Source organism: Stegostoma tigrinum, chromosome 25, assembly GCF_030684315.1.
Source record: "Stegostoma tigrinum isolate sSteTig4 chromosome 25, sSteTig4.hap1, whole genome shotgun sequence".
NCBI classification, from domain to species: Eukaryota; Metazoa; Chordata; class Chondrichthyes; order Orectolobiformes; family Stegostomatidae; genus Stegostoma; species Stegostoma tigrinum.
In genome coordinates this window covers 20,018,778-20,038,767 of record NC_081378.1, presented here as the reverse complement: position 1 = coordinate 20,038,767, position 19,990 = coordinate 20,018,778, and the positions used below count along the sequence as shown (strand labels likewise).

Genomic DNA, 19,990 nt, shown 5'->3' with positions numbered 1-19,990 from the left:
ACGACTTATCCTTTTCTCATGAGTATAAATATTACTTGGCAAAAGTTGTTAAAGTTTACACGCTGCAAAGTTTGATTTATTTTTATTTCTGCCACTTTTGTTTGTGTGCATGCATCTGTTAGGTTTTTTTTGTGAAAAGGATACATATGCATGTTTGCATAATTCAAACTGTCAATAATCTTTGCATCTTTGAATACAATTGGTTTTGGTAATAAACTAGTTATTTTTTGACTACTAAAGAAACCTGGCTGACTTCTTTGTAATACTGAATCTGACAAAGTCTGAGACCTTATAATTGGCTAAATCAAAAACCTGGTTAAATTTCTAACGCAGTTTGACTAGTGGTGTATAGGCATTAGAAAAGGAAATGTACATCCCTAACCTTGAGCGTAACATGTATCTGGAAATTTCTAACCACGATTGAACCCATAGAGTAAGATTCCCCATGCATTAAATTTTATACTGATCAAAACATCTAGCTTTGAAGCAAATGTACTTTTGCAGCAGTGTGGGGTAAATTTTAATACTTTAAGTACATTGTACAGTGATGAAGTGAATTGTATGGCTGGATAGTTGAAGATAGCTTTTCATTTAAATTCTCAGAGACAAGAAATGATAAAACAAGAGGCCCAGTTATTGATTTAGGGAGAGTAGGGAGGAAATGTAGAACTTAAAATAGATGAGGTTGCACTGCAAAAAACTCAGTTAGAATAGAACAGCATAGTACTTCTGTTTCAAAGATAAAAATAGAGACAGATGAAAAACCAAGAGTGCATTTCAGAATGGGGAAAGAAGGAGTAACGGAGTAGGGAAGGGCATTTGAAACGAAAAAGGAAAAGGCAGGAGATAGAAAGGGAGCAAGAAATGGTATTCTAATTAAAATGACTAGAACTAAGAAGGGAACATTCCCCTGAATTCTATGTAAGATGGTGTAAATTCTACATAAAATGGTGTGAGGTCTGTCTCAAATGCAGGACTTTTGAGGCTAAGTATGTTTAAATTCGTACAGCATCCCTGTTTGAGGAAAGGTAGACATTTTTAACTTCATTTGAAAATATAGCCACACAAATGCATGGCCATAGAAAGCTGGATGTTGCTTATGCAGAGCATGGGGGTTAGCAAAGCTCATGAAATTTATGCGCTGATTTCTGAGAAGGCCTCTGCATCTTGTGCAATAACATTATGAGATAGCCTTTATCTGCAGTGCTTATGATGGAAGAAATTTCGAAACCTTTGAAGCAGCTCAGGTAGACCAACATGGCATTTGAATGTGTAAAGCAACTGACCTTCAGTTGTTCGATTTGGTCACTTCAAATAGATGCCACATATGAGAACCTCGGGAGGTAATATTCCTTCAGGAGTTTAGAATGCACTCTGCATTTCAAAAGAGCTCTATTAGGGGACAAAATAACGTTCCAATAGCCAGATATGAAGGCAAGATGACTGATAATTATACACTTCTGCACATCGAGCCAAAATTCCCATGGTTGAACATTTAGGAATTCAGAAGATCCACGCATTTATAAGCCATTATTATTACTTGCCACACCTCCACGAGGATGAGATGCAGTTTTGTAAAATGTGCCTTACGTATTGGATGTGGGAAAGCCCGCAATAAAACCAGTACCCCTAGTCTACATTGCCTGTTCTGGGGAATGACTTAACATGCTGTTGACAGACTGTGTCACCCCTCTGCCAAAAATGAAAAGTGGTCACTAGTGTATCCTCACTATTATGGATGTGGGTACCTGGTTCCCAGAGGTCATTCTTTTGAAAACCGTTTCTGACATGGTAGTGGTTATAAGTAAATTAAATATTTCTTTTGATATTGCTTAGCAGCTGAGATCCTACCCACTTTATACCTAAAATTTTACACAAAATTATAAGCAGCCTGGGTATAACATAGCTGAAGTCCTCAGTCTACCATTGCAAAGAAAGAAAGGACTTTAAGATAGTATCGTCAAAGACTCAAGATGATAATTCGGACATACTGCCTTGAACATCCTCATGACTGGGATAAAGGGCAGAGATTTCTCTTGTTTGCCACCCAGGATTCACCCAACTAGTCCACTGGCTTTAGTTGGGGCTTGATCGCCATTGAGTGTTTGAGGAGAAAGTCTTCAAAATGTACTTTGATTTACGTACGTGAGATAAGAAGTCCTCTGAAACTAATCAGTGAAAGGTTCTTGGGGCAAAGTGGTGAACCTCCTATGTTAGATTACATATCAATGTTCTGGAAACAGCTCATGACAACCAATAACGTGGTCCAGGAACACTTCTAAAATTTCACAAACAGCTATGAGAAAATGGGCAAACAGATCTGGACCTGAACATTTCAGCAAAAGGATTTAGTGTTAATGTTGTTATCTTTTCAGGGTGAGCTTCCGAAAATCTGGTTTAGTGACCTTAAAGAATAACCAAGATTGATGAGATGAATGTTACAGAGATAGTAGGAACTGCCAATGCTGGAGAATCTGAGATAACAAGGTGTGAAGCTGGATGAACACAGCAGGCCAAGCAGCATCAGAGGAACAGGAAAGCTTGACCTTTCGGGTCAGAACCCTTGATGAGATGATTGAGTTGATTGATACCATGGACAGCAGGACAAAGTGTTGGTTATGTCACATCAACACGTTGAAATAAAACCACTGCTGGGAGGAGGATAAACAAGCACAGGTTTGTCAGATAGTAAGCACAATAGAAGATGAAAGGGATTGTGAGGATAAAAGGGATAATGAGGTTAAAAGGGATAGTGAAAATGAAGCAGAGAGGCCTGGACAATTCTCAGATTGAACATCCCACTGCTAGGTAGGCTAACACCAAACAATTAGGGAGATTGTTCTACATATAAATATTGACCAAATGACCTAACAAAGCAGCCCTTAGGATTTAAAGAAGTCTGTGGGGACAAACCAGGTTGCACAATCTTAGCCATACACGATGTGCATATAGGAGAGTCCCCTCCCATAAATCAGCCTTCTTGTCACTTAGGTCCTGAGTAGCATGCCCAGGTGAATGCACAAATCCAATATAAGTTGGAAAACCACCTGATTGAACCTGCTCAACCCAGTCAAAGCAGCTGTAGCTCCCAAGCCACCTAGTGTCCAAGGATGATGGTTTAACCAGATTCTACAGAAAGGTTAATACAGCAGACAGGGCAGACTCTTATCCAATTCTCTGCCTGGAATACTGTACTGAAAAGAGTGAAAGTGCCAATTTTATAACTAAAATGGATCTGCTAAAGCATTACTGGACAGTTCCCTGAACACCATGGACTAAAGAAATATTGATTTTTTTTTTAATCACACCAAACGGCCTTTCACAATGCCAGATTTTACCATTTGGACAAAAAAAATGCTCTGGCTACTTTCTAGAGGTGAATGAACCAAGCTGTTCGAAAATAGCTGTTGTTCCTAACTCTGCAGTAAATATTGATGACATGCTGGAATACAGTGACACTTTGAGGAATTACTTAGAACAGCTGGAGGTCCTTTTGAAAGATTACAATCAGCTGATTTAGTGAAAACTTTAAGATCATGGTAACAAGTATTGTTTGGGACTCATTTGCCATTGAGTGTTTGTGGAGAAAGTTTTCAAAACATTCTTTAATTGATTACCAATGGGGCCTTCACATTGATTTACTTTCTTGGGAGATGAGGCAGGGAGGAAAAGAAAGTGAAGGGGATATAGGAAGAAACTCATTTAGGGTGAGTTTGTGTATATGAGTCTGAAGGTGATTTCCTGTTCTTAGTAAATAACACAAGGCAACAGAACAGAAGACAAGACTTGGAACTTGGCCCATGCCCCATACAGTATGCCACCTGATGTTTCTAACTGATCCTGTGAAGCGGACCTTCACCTTGGAGGTAGATCATTCATATAATTCTTGTTTACATGACTGCATTATGCATGCTCATTTTTTCCTTTTGCCCCTGAACCAAACAATTCAAATATTCATTTCTTATATATTCAGAGTTCCAGTTTGTGCAATCCTCAAAATGAAAGAGAAAAATTTACACAATCACCAAGCAACTCTAAATTACATATGCTTCATTCAATTGTAGCCTTCAGTAACTGCTACAAAGACTCTTAACAGGAAATTTTATGTAACTCAATTTTTTTCTAAATATCAGTCTGAAAACCTTTGACACTTGTCAGTTAGTACACCCTGGGGTATGTGGATTTAATTGCCTCATTTATCACTATCTTCATTAACTGAAAGCTCTTTTATTTTGCTGAGTTAAATGCATCTGGAATAGTGCTTATGTCAGGAAACATTAACCATAGAATACCTGAAAAGAAATTCACTTTTGAAAATAAGCTGTAGAATTGGTACTGAAAAATTATCACTTTTTTTTGGGCTTAAAGAAAATGTTGGAATTTCTACACCGATTTGGCCTTACCGTGCAGTGACAACAGGTGACCTCTTCCCTATTTCTAGAGAGGCTGTTGACGGCTCGTCCCCGAGTGAGTGAGTATCCTTAGACAATTGCTGCAGCCTGGAGCTCAGCTCACTTATTACAGTGGGTTTGCTGCCCTCAACCATCTGAATCGGCCTGGGCTCAACGGCATCCCCCCACAACTTGGACTTTCTCTGTATGAGGTAGCGAGACCGTCCTACGCCGGGGGGCAGCGCGGACGGCTGGTGTTGGGCAACAAGCTCACTGTCTGAGGTCTGCTTCAAGAGAGGGTCCCTGAATGTGACTGGCCCTTTGTTGAGTTGGGACTTTAGCTTTGGCTTTGGAGGCACTGGAGGCTTCTCGAGTATGAAGGTCTGTCCATCAGCAAATGATGTGTATGTGTCCAAGGGCTCTCCGCTTTCCGACGACAATGTGGACATGCTGGAGACAGTTGAAATCGTGCTCGTGGTTTCCAGGTGATGATCGCTACTGCTTCTTGTGTCTACTTCGTCTACACCCGAGTCCACACTTGCTTCTGAAGGTGGGGCATCTGAAGGCTTCCCTGAGGGTGAAATGCCAGTAGGTGCTGCACTTGGAGGTCTACTGGGATGGCTGGCAGTTTTTTCAGCCTCGGCTTGGATGAAGATGCCATTTGCGAATTCATCAGGAGGTGGCACAAGCCCAATCTTTGCAAGTTCCTCCCTTGTTTCCTCATCGCTTGAGGACAGAAGTGGAGGGAGGGAAATGGCGAATGGCTCCACATCTTCATCAGAGCTTCCTTGAGTTTGGGGTTTTCCAGGTGCTTCAGTAGGTGGAGGCTCAGAAACAGTAGCGGGTGTTGAAGAAGTTTGTGTTTCGGTAGGGGATAATTGAGGTTGTGGTGATGATGGCTTCAAGGCAGTTGTTGGAGTTTCTTGAAGTTCTGGTTCTTGCTCATTACTTGTTGCATGGACCATCAGCAGGCCAGCTGTTTTTTGTTGCGATGTATCCACTATGTCAATAAGCATACTTTTTCTTTCTTCAACTTTCTTCTCTTCTTGCTCTGCTTTTTCTGGCTGCACTGGTCTCGTTTCTGCTTCTTTCCTCATGGTGGTAGGAGTTCCCCATTGGTGTTTTGCAGCTCCTGGTGCCCCAGATGTTGGACTGTAACTTGCTTTGTCCTCTGGAGAGAATGTAGGCGATGTGAGGCCCTCCACCTCTGTTTGCTTTGTCTCTTTGCTGTGGGGGACATTTCTCTCCTGAGCTTTTACAGTTTCATTGCTTCCAGTTGTCCGCTGATGCTGTGTTTCAGCAACTAGTGCCCGTTGCCTTGCGGCCAGCGCAAGTGCCAATGGTGAGTTGGGATCCAGCGGCTTTCCTGTGAGGGGATGTATAAAAGTTACAGGTGTGCTTGCTGGTGGTCTTGAGGAGGGGACAGGTGAAGGGATTGGCGATCGGACAGACCTGTCACTGCTACTTAGTAGTCTCTCATCAACTGACCTGGATTGTTGCAAAGCTGGGATGTTGGGTGCTGTGTCACTTTCAATGGCACCTACAGAAAGGAAGACTGTTGATTTCCTCTTCTCTTCCAACCTTTTTTCTCGGTCCCGTACTGCTCCTGCAATGGCAGCAGAGAAAGGGCTGGCCAAATCCTGCCCGTCCTCCTGTGCTTTACTGGTTCCCTGTCTCTGCTGCTGCTCATGCTCTTTTCCGGAGTGTTGCGCTATTCTCCTAGCTAATAACTCTTTGCCAGCTGCAGAGGAGCCAGTGGCTGATGCTCTCTCTATTGCGTCTTCAACCTGAAACTGCTTGACCAAAGGGCTTTTTTTACGAAGTGGCTTCGTTGGTGCAAAAAGACCTACGTTAAACTGGCCCACATTTGCATATGGGTTGTCAACCATCTTTGCCTTCCGTTTGCTTTTCTCGTGAGTGGTTGGAGATGGGCTGGGCCAGGGGATGTCTGTTGGCTCTACAGGATAGTAGGATGAATCCTGCAGGATGATCATTGACCTGGCTCTTTTCTGCCTTTCTACTGGAGGCACAGAAGTTCGACTTGGCTCATAGACCTCTGCTGTTGTTACTGGCTGCGGTGCCCCATGAATTTTCGCTTCAGTGTTGGGCTTAAAGCTGGAACGCACATTGTCATAAGTTCGCCCTGGGGGTGGGGGTGGGGAGAAAGGAGGGGGTGGGCCTGTATCTAAAAGGTATGAGGAAGGTGGTGGAGGAGGGGCTATCTGAGGAGGTGGGGGTATACCCAGTCCTTCCCGAAGTGTGTCTTGCATGGATGTACTGCGTGAAAACCTTCCCTCCATGGCAGAGACTGACAGCTTATCATCCTCAGAGGCTCCTGCAATACATGATAAAAAGAACCTCAGAATTGACACGCTCCTAGTTGACTCTCTCAGCAAAATCTTTGGCAGGCACTGAATTACTCAGAACAATGACAACACGGCCATGTATACAAATCAAGAAATCCTGTTTTTGCATAGCAAGATCCCACAACCAATGACAATAGCCAGTCTTTAACTTTTGGCCTTTGGTAAACAAGGTGGCCAGGCAAATTTATTGCTCTTCTTCCAATTGTGCTGTGGGGCATTCTGTACTCAATTGAATCAACACAAGTGAGAGATAAAGAAAGGCACTTGTAACAGCATAGCATTCCCTGCTCAGGTCCTCGTGTGAGGCTTGTCTAACACTGCTTCCCAATCCCTCTAATACTCACCTGTTGCTAAGTGAGTATTTTTTTGGATTTGGTTCCTGCTGAAATGTCAAGATTACTCGCTTGCTGGGAAATCAATTTATAATTGACAAGCTTTGATGAAATGCTTTTCCTGAGATGCAGCGTTAGCATCCTAGGTCCCTGACCAATCAGAGATGGTAGGGATGTGTTATAAGGCCTCAGTTCTGTCACTGAAGGATCTCTAATTAAAGGGGCCCCAACATCAGTTACAATGGGTCATCAACAGTACTCCCTCTAAGTTGCCACTCAGATTCTAATAGCATGCTAATTGGCTTGAGAAATTAAGGGGACTAATGCAGTCACTACCTCTATTTATCTCTGCATCTTTCTATTTCTACTGCCCTCTCTAACTTGCTGTACCTCTGTCTGCAATAGTCTAACTACATCTTTTCATATCTTTGGAGCCGTGACAAATCCTAGCACACTGTATGTCTGTTTTGTATATCTATCTATTTTTGGTTTTCTATCGTAATTGGTTTTTCTCTATTTGTATTTATCCTTCTATTATTCAGACAATAACCAGATATTTATTTAGTTCCTTCTTACAGGTGCTAATTGACACTGCAACAGTTTTGCTAAATTGAAGTCTGCTCCATTCTGTTCCCACATTTTGTCTGAAGTCAATTTGTTTTTTATCCCATTACTTATGCAGGTGACTGAGCCTCTGGTTTGGCTGTAAACTTTCTGTCTTTGAGTCAAAATGTGAAGAGTTTGAGCACCAATTGAACAACCTGAGCAAATGGCAACTAGAATCTAGGTGTGAAATTCTGACTGACATCTCAAAGTGATTTCACATCTAATGAGTGTGTACAGCTCAGACGGTGTCCTGTCCTGAATCACGTTTAAAACCTGCTCCAGACAGCCTGTGAATGGACACCAATGTGCTGGCTCTGAGTGCTGATATTCAGCAGAGGTATTCATATTCAAAGGGTGTTAATGGATCATCTTTCATTATCATAATGGTGTTTTGGGCTCTTTGGTCTTGATTGCAGTCTGAAATAAAAGAACTGTGAGCAAGGCAACAGGAAGCCACCTTAGCTTGGAGTAAGCCAAGGAAGTGGCTGTGACTGAGTAAAGAAAGACCATGGTCAAAACAGGCACAGGGCTGGGAGGATGACGTTGTGACTGTTTGAAATGCAGCATGTTCTGTGGATTGGTATGCCATTCAGGCAGGCACAGACAGCAAGTAACCAGGACTGAAATTCTTGTCCTGCTCTACTTTCATATTACATGATCCCAGTGAAAGGCTGAGAGAGTTGATTCCCTGAAGGAAGAATCAGTCCAGGCATCTCTTCCCAGCCATGCTGAATGAGTGTCACAGGGAAATCTACATCTAAATGCTGAACCAGGACATAATGGGGCTCAGGAAGCAGCAATGTGCACAGTCAACTGCCAGAGCTCACACTGAGGACAGGCAGACTCTTGAGGTACAAATGGCTGGCCAGAGTCTAGGGAACCTCCTCCACAGGAGGGGAGATCAAATTGAATGAGAAATAAATAAATTATAAATGTCAAGGGAAAATGTTACACATCATAGTTAACAAAAGTGAATATAATTTTGGCATAGATGATACATAAGGAACTGAAGTGAAATAGGAGTAAAATCAGTCTTAACAATACTGTCAAATTATCTGCTCCATTTTCCTAAATTTCCTCTCTTTTCCACTGTTACCTGGTGAATCATGAAACAGTCCAGGCAGCAGTGTGATTCAGTTAGTCAACTGCAGGAGTTATCACTGCAGAGCAACCATCTGGATATGTATTGTTTTTAGAAGTAGGGAAGCTATTGTTGCCCCTTCTCTTTTCTTACAGACAACTTTAGGACTTTTGTTTCCCACTGAAGGAGATTATTTAATTCCATGTAGGTAAGGGATTGATTCTGGGTATTTTAGGGTCCTAGGTTGGCCATTTTCATATCAGAGCAGGAGCATTGTTCAATTGAAAGCTCCAACTCTGCACGTTGATGTGGTAAACTTACCTATAGATTTTGTCCTTGACATTCCTCTATGCATTGAGACATGTGGTTTCTCTGGTACAGATGGTGCCGTTGACTTTGAGGGCATACCTTGACGCTCAAATAGTGACTGAAAGTAAAGGAAATAAACAAGTAGTCATGGGAGAAGGGCAGTGAACATCAGAATTGATTATATATGAAACAGAATGAGTTGTAGTGGCTGAATTGCAGTAACAAGTGGATTGGATTTTCACAGTTCCTTTGAAACAGTAAAACATCGCAAGATATTTCACACAAGCTTAAGTAGACAAAAAAAATACACTGAACCCAAAAGAAGTGAAGAATCTGGAAATAAAGTAATCAATTTGTCATAAAAACAGTGAACTAATTTACTCATGTTCTTTGGGAAGGAAAGCTGTTATCCTTAATCCATATGACCTAAATTGGACTCTAGTCCTGTACTAGTGATAATGGGAACTGCAGATGCTGGAGAATCCAAGATAATAAAATGTGCTCCTGAGATGCTGCTGGGCCTGCTGTGTTCATCCAGCCTCACATTTTATTATCTAGTCCTGTACTAATTTATTTCAGTCTTAACTGCCCTTTGAAGTAGCCTTTCAAGGTTTCTAGCTATATGAATCCACTGCAAAGAACATACCTATAATGAGTCTTTTTTTAAAAAAAGTTGATTTGAGCCAGATCACTTGAGCTAAATAACTTTGTTTTGCAGAATAACTTCTGAGTTGGAAAGTCAAGGGTTCGATTCCCACTCCACATCAATTGCATCCAAATTCTAGTCCAGTACTTTCCGTGTGGTACTGAGGGAGTAATGCAAGGAGGTGCTGTCTTCTATTGTTAAATTGTTGGAGGTGCATTGACGATGTTACCCAGCAGGGTGACAAAACGTCTGAAATCAAACACAACGGCTCAGCGAGCAAGTCTACAACCTTAATTTGTTGGATTGTTGTTAAACTGAGGCTTAATCTGCTTCCAGAAGAGCTATTCCAAGTAGACCGCCAATGGTCTCTCCAATGTCCTGTCCAACATTTAGATCCCATCCAACACTATTGAAACAAAATCACATTGGGCTGGATTATCTAAGGAGTGGCAATCTGCAGGAGATTGCCACTCCAACCCTTCTATTTTATGAAAGAACTAGTTCTGCATTTCTGAGAAGAAAGTTTGATCTGAGCTCCCTCAGAAATGTAGAACTGTACTTCCATCCCTACAGTTCTTTCGCAGAGATTTACAGGTCCTGAAAGCCACTTCTGATAGTACATAAGGTAAGTATGATGATCATAGTGTACTAGGAGGGTACTGCATGGGTGTGAGGATGCCAGGTAAGTAGTGGGGAGGGTGATGGGGGGCATCTGGTACAGTGCCAGCTGACATGAGTGTAGGTTGCCAGAGATTGGACGCAAAATAGGCAGGGTGCCAGGTAAATTAGGTGCTTGGTGGGTAGGGTGCCAGATTGGTAGGATTCCAAGTGGGAAATGGGTCAGTTTCGAAGTAAGATGAAAGATGATGAACTAAGTGAATTCTGGAAATCTGAAATAAAATCAGAAAGTGCTAAAGAAGTTCAGTAAGTCCAGCAGCATATGTTAATGTTTTGAGTCCCGTATTACTGCTCTTCGGAACTGGAGAGGTGGGAAAATGATGGGCTTTACACTATAGAAAAAAGGGAAGGGTTGGAGCAAGTAGAACAATAAAGAAAGTTCGGGGATGTTTAGAGGAAAAAGAGACATTACAGATCACCCCGTCTGCATTTAGTCTCCTCAATGTACGGGAAACCACATTGTTACCAGCAATTATGCTTTCTGTTGGGAAGATTTTTACATTCATGGATTATGAGAACTGGAAAATAGAAGATTTGACCATTCCTGGGTTGCAAAGGGTTTGCCACATGACATTTTGGAATGCATAAATCAAAAGGTCTACTGTTTACAAAGCTCCAATGAGTTTTGGAGAAAAGCTTGTGAAAGAGAGATAAAGTGATGCTTTATGGCCCATAATTGCTAGACAAAGACACTGTTTTGGAAGGGACATAGTGCTGAAGGTTGCTTAGCAACAGTCTCTGCTTTTTAGTTTTAGTTTCGTTTTACTGCAATCTTTAATGCTGTGGGCAGTTGGAATAAACTGGTAAGAGGAAAACATATTTTTCTGAGTAACAACATAACCCTTAAAAAAGACCAATTGAAGAAATATCTGCTCATAAATTGTGAAAGCCAAACAATTCACTCAATTGTAAGACCTATGTCTAAATGACCTGAACTGAGGGTTTTCCATTTGCTCTGCAGCCAAAAGCAACATGATCTTGTCATCAGGAAACAGTAGGAACCATGAGAAAGTCACCTCGTTTCACTCTTAGTTTGGACTCATGATCAGCAGGGTTTTTCCGTTTCTAATTTTCCACTCGTAATTACGCTGCAGAGATGTGTCATTTTTGTTGTGTCTGTATGGATGTATGTGTGTGTTTGAGGATTAGAGGCTACAAGTTAGTCTGGCATAGTATTTTAGTTCATAATTTGCTTTGCACCTTGTTTAAAGAATAAACAAATTTGTTCTGAATGAACAAATTAGTTTTGAGTTACCGAAGAAGCTGGATGAAAGCCTGTTTTATCTAGACAGCATAATAAAGACAAACAAATGGACCACTTTGGTAATTAATTAAACATCTACAGTGTACTCCTGTCAGAGATCCCTTAGTTTCATCTGCAAGGCCTTCCAATTATTTGCCACTTTAATACACCATCTCACTCTCGTGTTTACATTTTTATACTACCTCTGTTACAATGTTCCAGTGAAGCCCAATGCAAGTTTAAGGAATAGCATTTAGTTTTCCATTCGGGTGCTTTACAGCTCCGGACTCAGCATTAAGTTCAATAACTTTAGACCATGAACTCTGTCTTCCAATTCCTTTCCCCAAGATCAGTTGATTACTTCATTGGCTTACCCCACCTCCCGTAGTCACTTGCCCAGGTTTGATTGTTTTGCTTTTGTTTATAGTATGATTACTTATATTCTGCCATTAACACTTAATGTGAATGTACTTCATACCGTTACCGTTTACCGTTTACCTCTTGTTTCGTTACACCTGACTTTCTGTTTTTAACTGATTGCTCTTTATGGTAGCTTACTATATTCAAATTGGATGGCTGATTTTTTAGTGCTTCAATTGTGACTGTATTTCAGAAGTATTCCATGGGTAATAAAGCACTTTTACTGTCCTGAGGTCATGGAAAATTCTTTTTATAATGCTATGTCTTTATTTCTTTCTGACAAACAACTGACCCTAACTTCCATTCAGAATGCCAAACAGAATACAGATAAACGTTATTTAAACACCTTATAATTGGGTTTCCTACAGTAGCCCATTAAAACTTCCCCACCAACCACTCCTCCCACTCACTACTACCATCCTTTCGTGCTACTCTACTTGTCACTGGGAGATTGGCAATAATGCCTTCTTGTGTATGTGTTTGAAAGGGATGCATGGGAAGTGAAGGGTCACAGGGAAGGGGTGGGAGGTGGGTCTGGCTGAGATGCTCTTTGGTGGCTCGGTGTAGACTTGTTGGGCCACACGGGATTCTAAGGATTAATACTGGGCAGCGACAGAAGCACTAAGAATATGATGATGCCATCTGAATTTTTGGACATTACAGATTGGGATCTTGAAACAATGAGACCTAAATTCTGGTCCTTCTCACAGTCCTTGTAACAATGCCCGTCAGATCAATGTAAATCTAGTTGTTATCGTGCGATAGACTACATTTTGATAGCTACAAGACTTTTCTGGTGAGAAAAGTTGTTTTCCTCTACCACATTAAACTAAGCAGGCCTTTTAGTTTTTTTTACACTTAACAGGGTGGTGGCAGCATCCATCTTCGTGAACAGCAATAAGCTCCACACCCACACCCGTGTAACATGGCAGACAGAGGTCTGGGTTTGACTGCTCGTTTCACAGGGTGCGTAGCCATGTGAGAACTTCAGACTCAGCTTTAAGTGACTTGCTCATACAGCAGGGAACAACTCGCAGCTTAAGAACCCCACAAATGAAATCCTCATGACTATCCCGAACAAAGAAGAATATTCTGATGAAAAGCAAAAGCATTTCAGATCTGGTGAGAGATATGGTGTAACAGGATAGTTATCAAACTCCTGAATAGGGAGAATTATTAACTCCAAACTAGATAAGGGTGCATGCCAAAATGGTGGTTTGTGAGAGTGGTCCCAAGTTGGAGTTTGTGCGGTGAACAAACACATCAGAACCTTGTTAAGTCAAGGTATAATCCCTGGTGAGCCACGAGAAACTTAAAATAGTTGTAAACCAGGTTGGGAAAATGTGAAATTAAAGATTAGTTCCAGTTCAGATTAAGGTAGCCACCATAATGAACTGGTGCCATGTGGCATGGCTACATAAGTGAAACAAAATGGCCAAGGAAGAAATATTATTCCAAGATTACAGATTCTGGGATGGCACAAAGCTGGTGATTAAAAATGATAACAAGGTGTAGATCTGGGTGAACACAGCAGGCCAAGCAGCATCAGAGGAGCAGGAAAGCTGACGTTTCAGGTCTGGACCCTTCAGAAAATCTTTTTCCGAAAAAGCAATTCCCGAAGTACAGTATAGCTTCCAAATTAGACAGTAAGTCAGAAGCTGACCTATTTTATACACTTCTATATAGAACTGGGTGTTCAGCTGATGATGTCATAGATTTGTATGGGGTAAGAGAAGCAACAGATACTTTTCAACGTTAGAACTAACAAAATACTTGAAAGAGCAAGATGTAAAGTTACAGCACAGTGCAAAGTATAGAGAATCGTGCCTTTCTGATGCCAAAACCAAAGAAACGGGAACAAAAAGAAAAGATGTTTAACAAAGGTATTCAGTATCAAGAGGAATACACAGAGATTTTGTTAATTATCTCTAGAGTTGCAGAGTCATACAGCACGGAAATAGACCCTTAGGTCCAACGTGTCCGTGCTGAACATAATTCCGTACTAAACTAGTCCCACCTGCCTGTTCCTGGCCCATATCATTCCAAACCTTTCCTATTCTTGTACTTAAAAAAATGTCTTTTAAACACTGTGGCTACCCTCATCCACCACATCCTCAGGAGTTCATTCCACAGGGAAAACACCCTCTGTTTAAAAAAATTGTCTTTTTTAAAAATCTCCCTCTCACCTTAAAAATGTGCCCCCTATTCTTGAAATCCCCAATCCTAGGGAAAAGGCAACCACTATTAACTCTATGTATACCTCTCATTATTTTATAAACTTAATCAGGTCACCTCTCAACTTTCTACACTCCAGTGAAATAAGTCCCAGCCAATCCAGCCTTTCCTTATAACTCAAGCCTTCCTCACCCGGCATCATCCTGGCAAACCTCTTCTGAACCCACTCCAGCTTACTACTATAAGAAACACTACTATAGTGACCATAAGTCAAAAGTCAGAGACAAGAGTTGTTAAAATTGCTTATAAGTATTTGGCAATTTTATCACAGTTAGAGGAAAACCTCATTCTGAAGAAAACATTCAGCTGGTGAGTGAGGGACAAGTCAAGAAGCAATACTGATCAGTCTTAAGAGAGGAAGATCAATCCTGGCACTGAAACTCAGTAGAGTCCATTCAGTTGTTAAGTTACAAAACCACAAATGGCACAATACAAAACCAGTACAGTGGATAGTAAGTAAGTAGGACAGGTACCAGACTTTAAAGGTGCTTGTCAATGATTTGGAGTAAAGAAACCTCCAAAGCATAGATAACATTCACCTTTTAAAACTGAATGCTTTATCTGTCATAGAACTGGTCATTTTCATATAGAATGCAGAAGGAGAAACATTTCCAGTGTTGCTGAGTTATCGGATAATGAGCAATGGTTAAGAAAACATTGTCTACAGCCAGCAGCTGTGCAATTAATGTCCAGGAGGCACAATGCTTCAGATTAAAGTTATGTTAAAAACAACTATCAAATACAGGGATACCAAGTAGTAGAAAACCTATATGTACTTTGCATTCAATAGTTTATACTCGAGTAGGAAGGCATATCTTGACCTCAATCTTTTTAGGCAAGGTTAAACAGAACAAGAACTTCTTTGAACAGCAATACTCTAAATTATTTGAAGGGTTAGGGAACATGAGTACTGAGTGCAGCAGTGAACTGAAGAAAGATGCCAAATTCTTCTGCCTCCACATACCCTGGAAGTTTCTGCATCTGTAAATGAATCAAGTTGAGAAGCAACTTGCAGAAATGACAAGGATGGACATTCTCCTAGGCACAAAAAGCAAATGTATGCTGCTTGGGCATGGTTGTTGTACTAACAGTAACTAACAGTACCTCATACTGTATGTAGTTCAGCGAGGCAGTGGCAGGAGAAACCTGCACTTTGTCTACAGTTAGAGTGTTTAGCAAACCTATCTGAAAATGGCTTTTTTGCATAACTTTAAGCAAATACTAGATTCAAATAGATGCCATTGGACAAGCAATCAAATTAGCTTGCTACATTCATAACCTATTTTGGGAGGTAATATTTTAGATTATCTCTGTCCATTAAAAATCGTTGGGGCTATGTCCAGTATTTTACAACAGTGATGAACACCATTTGATTTATGTATATTTTATTTTTCGTACAATGTGTTAAATTTGGATGTTTGGATTTTGAAATAGTGACGTCTTGTGTATTTCAAAAGGAATTAACAATAAACTTGTAAGTACTTAGTGATGTATTGGTGATGTAATTTTTAAATAACAGTTTGAGAGAGCTAGTTTTCAGAACAAATGAGTTGTTGTGTACATTAGGGATATTTCTCACCTAGCAAGGTATGTTTAGGGGAAACATCCAAATCTTAGAGAGACAGAGAGAGAGAGAGATACTTGCAGTTTTATTTTTATTTTTGGACAGTTCTGAAGAGGTGCTTGGATGAAGATGGATGTATAAAGCAGTGCTCTTGAGAAGGAGAAAAGATAGTAAAACTAGATAAGCGGAGAGTAACAAGTTAGTGATGGTCCTCGACAGTAAATGTTGAAATAAAAGTCAAATGAGGATATTTTAGACTGAACACATTTAAATTGCAGGTGTATGGAAACTCCAGAGAAAGGCTAACAAATTTTCTTGATTCAAAGTTTAAAATCACAGTTACCCTTAAGCCTACTGAGGTCTTAGTATAGGGTGTTTCCTCTGGCGTCAGTATTGTCTAAGGGGTGCTTTTGGGTAGTGTGAGAGATGCTTTCATGATCTGTAGAGGAGTGTTTTGGGATCAGTAAGATTATACTTTTACCATGTGTTTAAAAATATTTACAGTTATGCGGTATGTAAATAGATTGGTTCATTCTATTTTGTCTTTTTATGGTAAACTTCTCTTTAATTGTCAAAACAAATTCTGTAACATTGTGTGTTCATGGTTGACTGAGAGACTTTACTAAAACCAAGGTAAATCTTCAAGTCAGATTTCAGTCTTGTTCTAGTTCAATAATAAATAAGCTGGGATCATAATGATAAAATCTTCATGGAGTTATAGGAATCAAATAGTGCAGTTGCTAGAATCTGAACTGAAGACAAAAAACGCTGCAGATTGCTGAAGAGGTATCCAGACTCAAAATGTTAGCTTGCTTTCTCTCCATGGAAGCTGCCTGAACTGCAGTGATCTCCAGCATTTTTTATTTTCACTTCACGGAATTATGTTTTACATGGATGACATACCGATGCATGGGGAAAGCAGATGAAAACATGAACAGGAACTGTATGAAGTCTTAAAGGAATTACAAGTTTAAGAGCTCAGCGACGAGTATAAATTCTTCCCGAAGATTCTATTTAGTCTTGGACCACATTATTAATGTTGAAGGTACGATGGTGGATGCTCAAAGGAATAAAGCAATAACCGAGTCTACCATCTCAAATCCAGCCCAGCGTCTGCAAAGATTTTGACGGATACTGATCCACTTGGCAAAATGTTTGCCTTACTTAGCAACACCTACAGTATTGATACAACTCCTCAAGAAAACTTAAAAATGGTGTCAGATTGATAGAATGCCTTTCAGAAGTTCAAGGGCATGTTTACATCCACTGATATCTTTGCACACTATAATATGTCTTTCCCAATTATTGCAGCATTTCCTTTATATAGTTGGGAAGAAACTAGTGAGGATGCCTTCAGAATACACAATTTTTGCATTTGTCTCAGGAGGTTTGTCAATGACATCAGGATAAGTGCAGGGAGAACTGTAGTAAATGCCCTTTTAAGAGGGGGAGTCGACTGCCTTAACAGGCATGAATTTGGGCTTTGTCATGTAATTGAATCATACAGTCTATGATGGCTCTATGGCCAGCAAGCTACAACTGGCTTTGCCAGATGCAACAAGTTCAGTTGAAGGCCTAGGGATGTCTCAACATCTGTTGGCCAGATCAAAGGTGCACTGGGTTGCCCATGAAAACATATTTTAACATTGACAGCATTTTACCCTTGTAAATGATATTCATGTGTATGACAAAGTAGTGAGTATTTGCAGTTGGATAATAAAGTTCAAATTTTTATTTTATACAAATCTAATTTCATTTGTAGTTGGCATTAAACTGCAATCTAGATTCCGTAGTTGTAAGCCTTAAGCAGGTTTTTAACAAGGCTTCAAGTGAAAAAACAGTTTAGTTATGAATCAGTTGAAACTGGATTTTCAATAAGTGAGTCAGGTAGGCTTTTGTCTTTGCACCATATAAAACAAGCCAACTTAGTACGACTTAGCATTTGAGTGTGACTTGCAATAGATTGTGGGAGCTCGGGGAAAAAGGAAGGATATTCTCTGTTGCTTTTGCTATTTGTAAACTTTTACATCCTCAGAAATTGATTCTTTCATTTTACTGTAGCAGCTTACTTGTTGAGTAGTTGGGAAGTGACTAAGGTTTATTCCTTTCCTATAGTTCAACACAGCATACCAACTGCTGGTCAGGTCAATAAAAACACAATTAAATATACAATTCAATAAAATTATTAGGAGGTACCTGAGCGGGATAGGTGATGTGTCACAGTTGCAGCAAATGGGAGCTTCTGGATCCCAATTTAGTTTGCAGCAAGTACATCTGTGGCAAAGTTTTTAATGTTCGAGTAGCTTTGGATCAGAATTTATGAGCTAGGAGCTGAACTACTGACTGAGATACATCACAGAGGGAGAAAATTACCTGGATTGTTTGTACTAGGAGTCAGTGACACTTTTTAGGGTTGACTGATCTGAACTAGTCAACGTTCAGGGCTAGGAGAGAATGACTGTGAGTGAGGAGGCGCAGGAGATTCAGTCTGTGCAATTGCCCAATAAGTTGGAGTTTCTTCCAATTTGTCTGGATGAGAGTGAGGCCTGCAGGATGGATGAGCAAAATGATCATGGCATCTTGGTGTAGGAAGTTATTCAAGAGGGGCTGGTAAGAAGGCAGTATTGGTAGTAGGAGACAGTAGTTTGAGGGGGATTGACCCTATTCTCTGCAGCAAAGTGTGTGGGCATACAGTGGCTCAGTGACTTATCACATGACCATTAATATGGAGACCAGAAATATTTGAGGATAAGGGTTTGAATCCAAACATGGGAGATATTGAAATTTGAATTAATTAACAATTGGAATTGAAAGCTAGTCTAATGGCAACCATGTAACCATTGCTGATTGTTGTAAAATTTTCACAAATATTGTTAAGGTAAGGAAATCTGTTGGGCCTACACATGACGCTAGACTCTCAGCAATATGGCTGATATTTAGCTGTCCTTTAAAATGGTCCAAGCAAAACAGTCAGTTCAAGTGACAATTAAGGACTGGCAATAAGTGCTGGCCCAGCCAATGATGCCAAATCCCAAGAACAGATAAATTTAAAAAACAAAAAAATCAACGGTGTTATGCTGCCTGCCCAGTGTCAGTGTGCATTATATCTGCTGAGGGCTGGAGAGGAACTTGCAGTGGGATAGGGAGTATCTAGTCATCAGTGTCCATGCAGATACCAACAACGTAGGAAGGATCTGGGGAGAGGATCTGAATGGCCAGTACGAAGAGCTAAGCACCAACTTAAAAAGCAGTAACTCAAAATCGTAATTTGTGTATTATTACATGAGCCACATGCAAATTGACATATGATTGACACAAAACAATGGAGAGATGAATGCATAACTCAAAGGCTGTTGGATAAGTGGGTTTTGGTTTATCGGGCACTGGCAACTTGGAGTGGGGTAATATTCCTGTATTCTTGTGCTCGGGTACATGTGACAGCTAAATCTAAATCTAAATCATTTAATACATCCAGACCTAAATTCATCCCAAGGGAGAAGAAATAAAGTAAGGGGAGGATGAGGCAACCATTGGCTGACAAGGGCTGTCAGACAGCATGAAAGCAAAATATGATGAAAGTGTACAAGTGGGAAACCAGATAATCAGGAAATCTTTAAAATCCAGTGGAGAATAATTTAAATAAAAGAAGCAGGGAGAAGAATGATCCAGGGATGAATGGCTTGTCATATGAGGAACAGTGCAGGACTCTGGATCTGTACTCGATGGAGTTTAGAAGAATGAGTGAGGGAATGAATCTCATTGAAAGTTACAGAATGCGAAGAGGCCTGTATAGTGTGGATGTGGAGAAGATGTTTCCACTACAGGGAGAGACTAGGACTTGAGGGCACAGCCCAAGAGTGGAGGAATGAACTTTCAGACTGAGATGAGGAGGAATTTCTTCAGCCAAAGTGTGGTGAATCTGTGTAAAGGCCAAATCATTGTGTGTATTTAAAGCAGAGATAGATCATTTCTTGATTAGTAAGGGGATCAAAGATTACAGGGAGAAAGCAGGAGAATGGGGCTGAGAAACGTATCAGCCATGATCGAATAGCAGAGTGGACTCAATGGGCCAAATGGCCTAATTTTGCTCCTATATCTTTTGGTCTTAAGTCATTATCA

At 40.5% G+C, this 19,990-nt stretch overlaps 1 protein-coding gene across 1 annotated transcript in view; it reads right to left on the bottom strand.

The window, feature by feature from the left end:
- The window catches only part of shank3a (SH3 and multiple ankyrin repeat domains 3a), a 730,589-nt gene that overhangs the window by 42,739 nt on the left and 667,860 nt on the right, over positions 1 to 19,990 (bottom strand). The window contains exons 22-23 of the mRNA XM_059654527.1: positions 9,098 to 9,203; positions 4,404 to 6,726 (exon numbers count right to left, since the gene is read on the bottom strand). Coding sequence (XP_059510510.1) covers positions 4,404 to 6,726; positions 9,098 to 9,203 — 2,429 coding nt within the window. The remainder of the gene's footprint in view (positions 1 to 4,403; positions 6,727 to 9,097; positions 9,204 to 19,990) is intronic.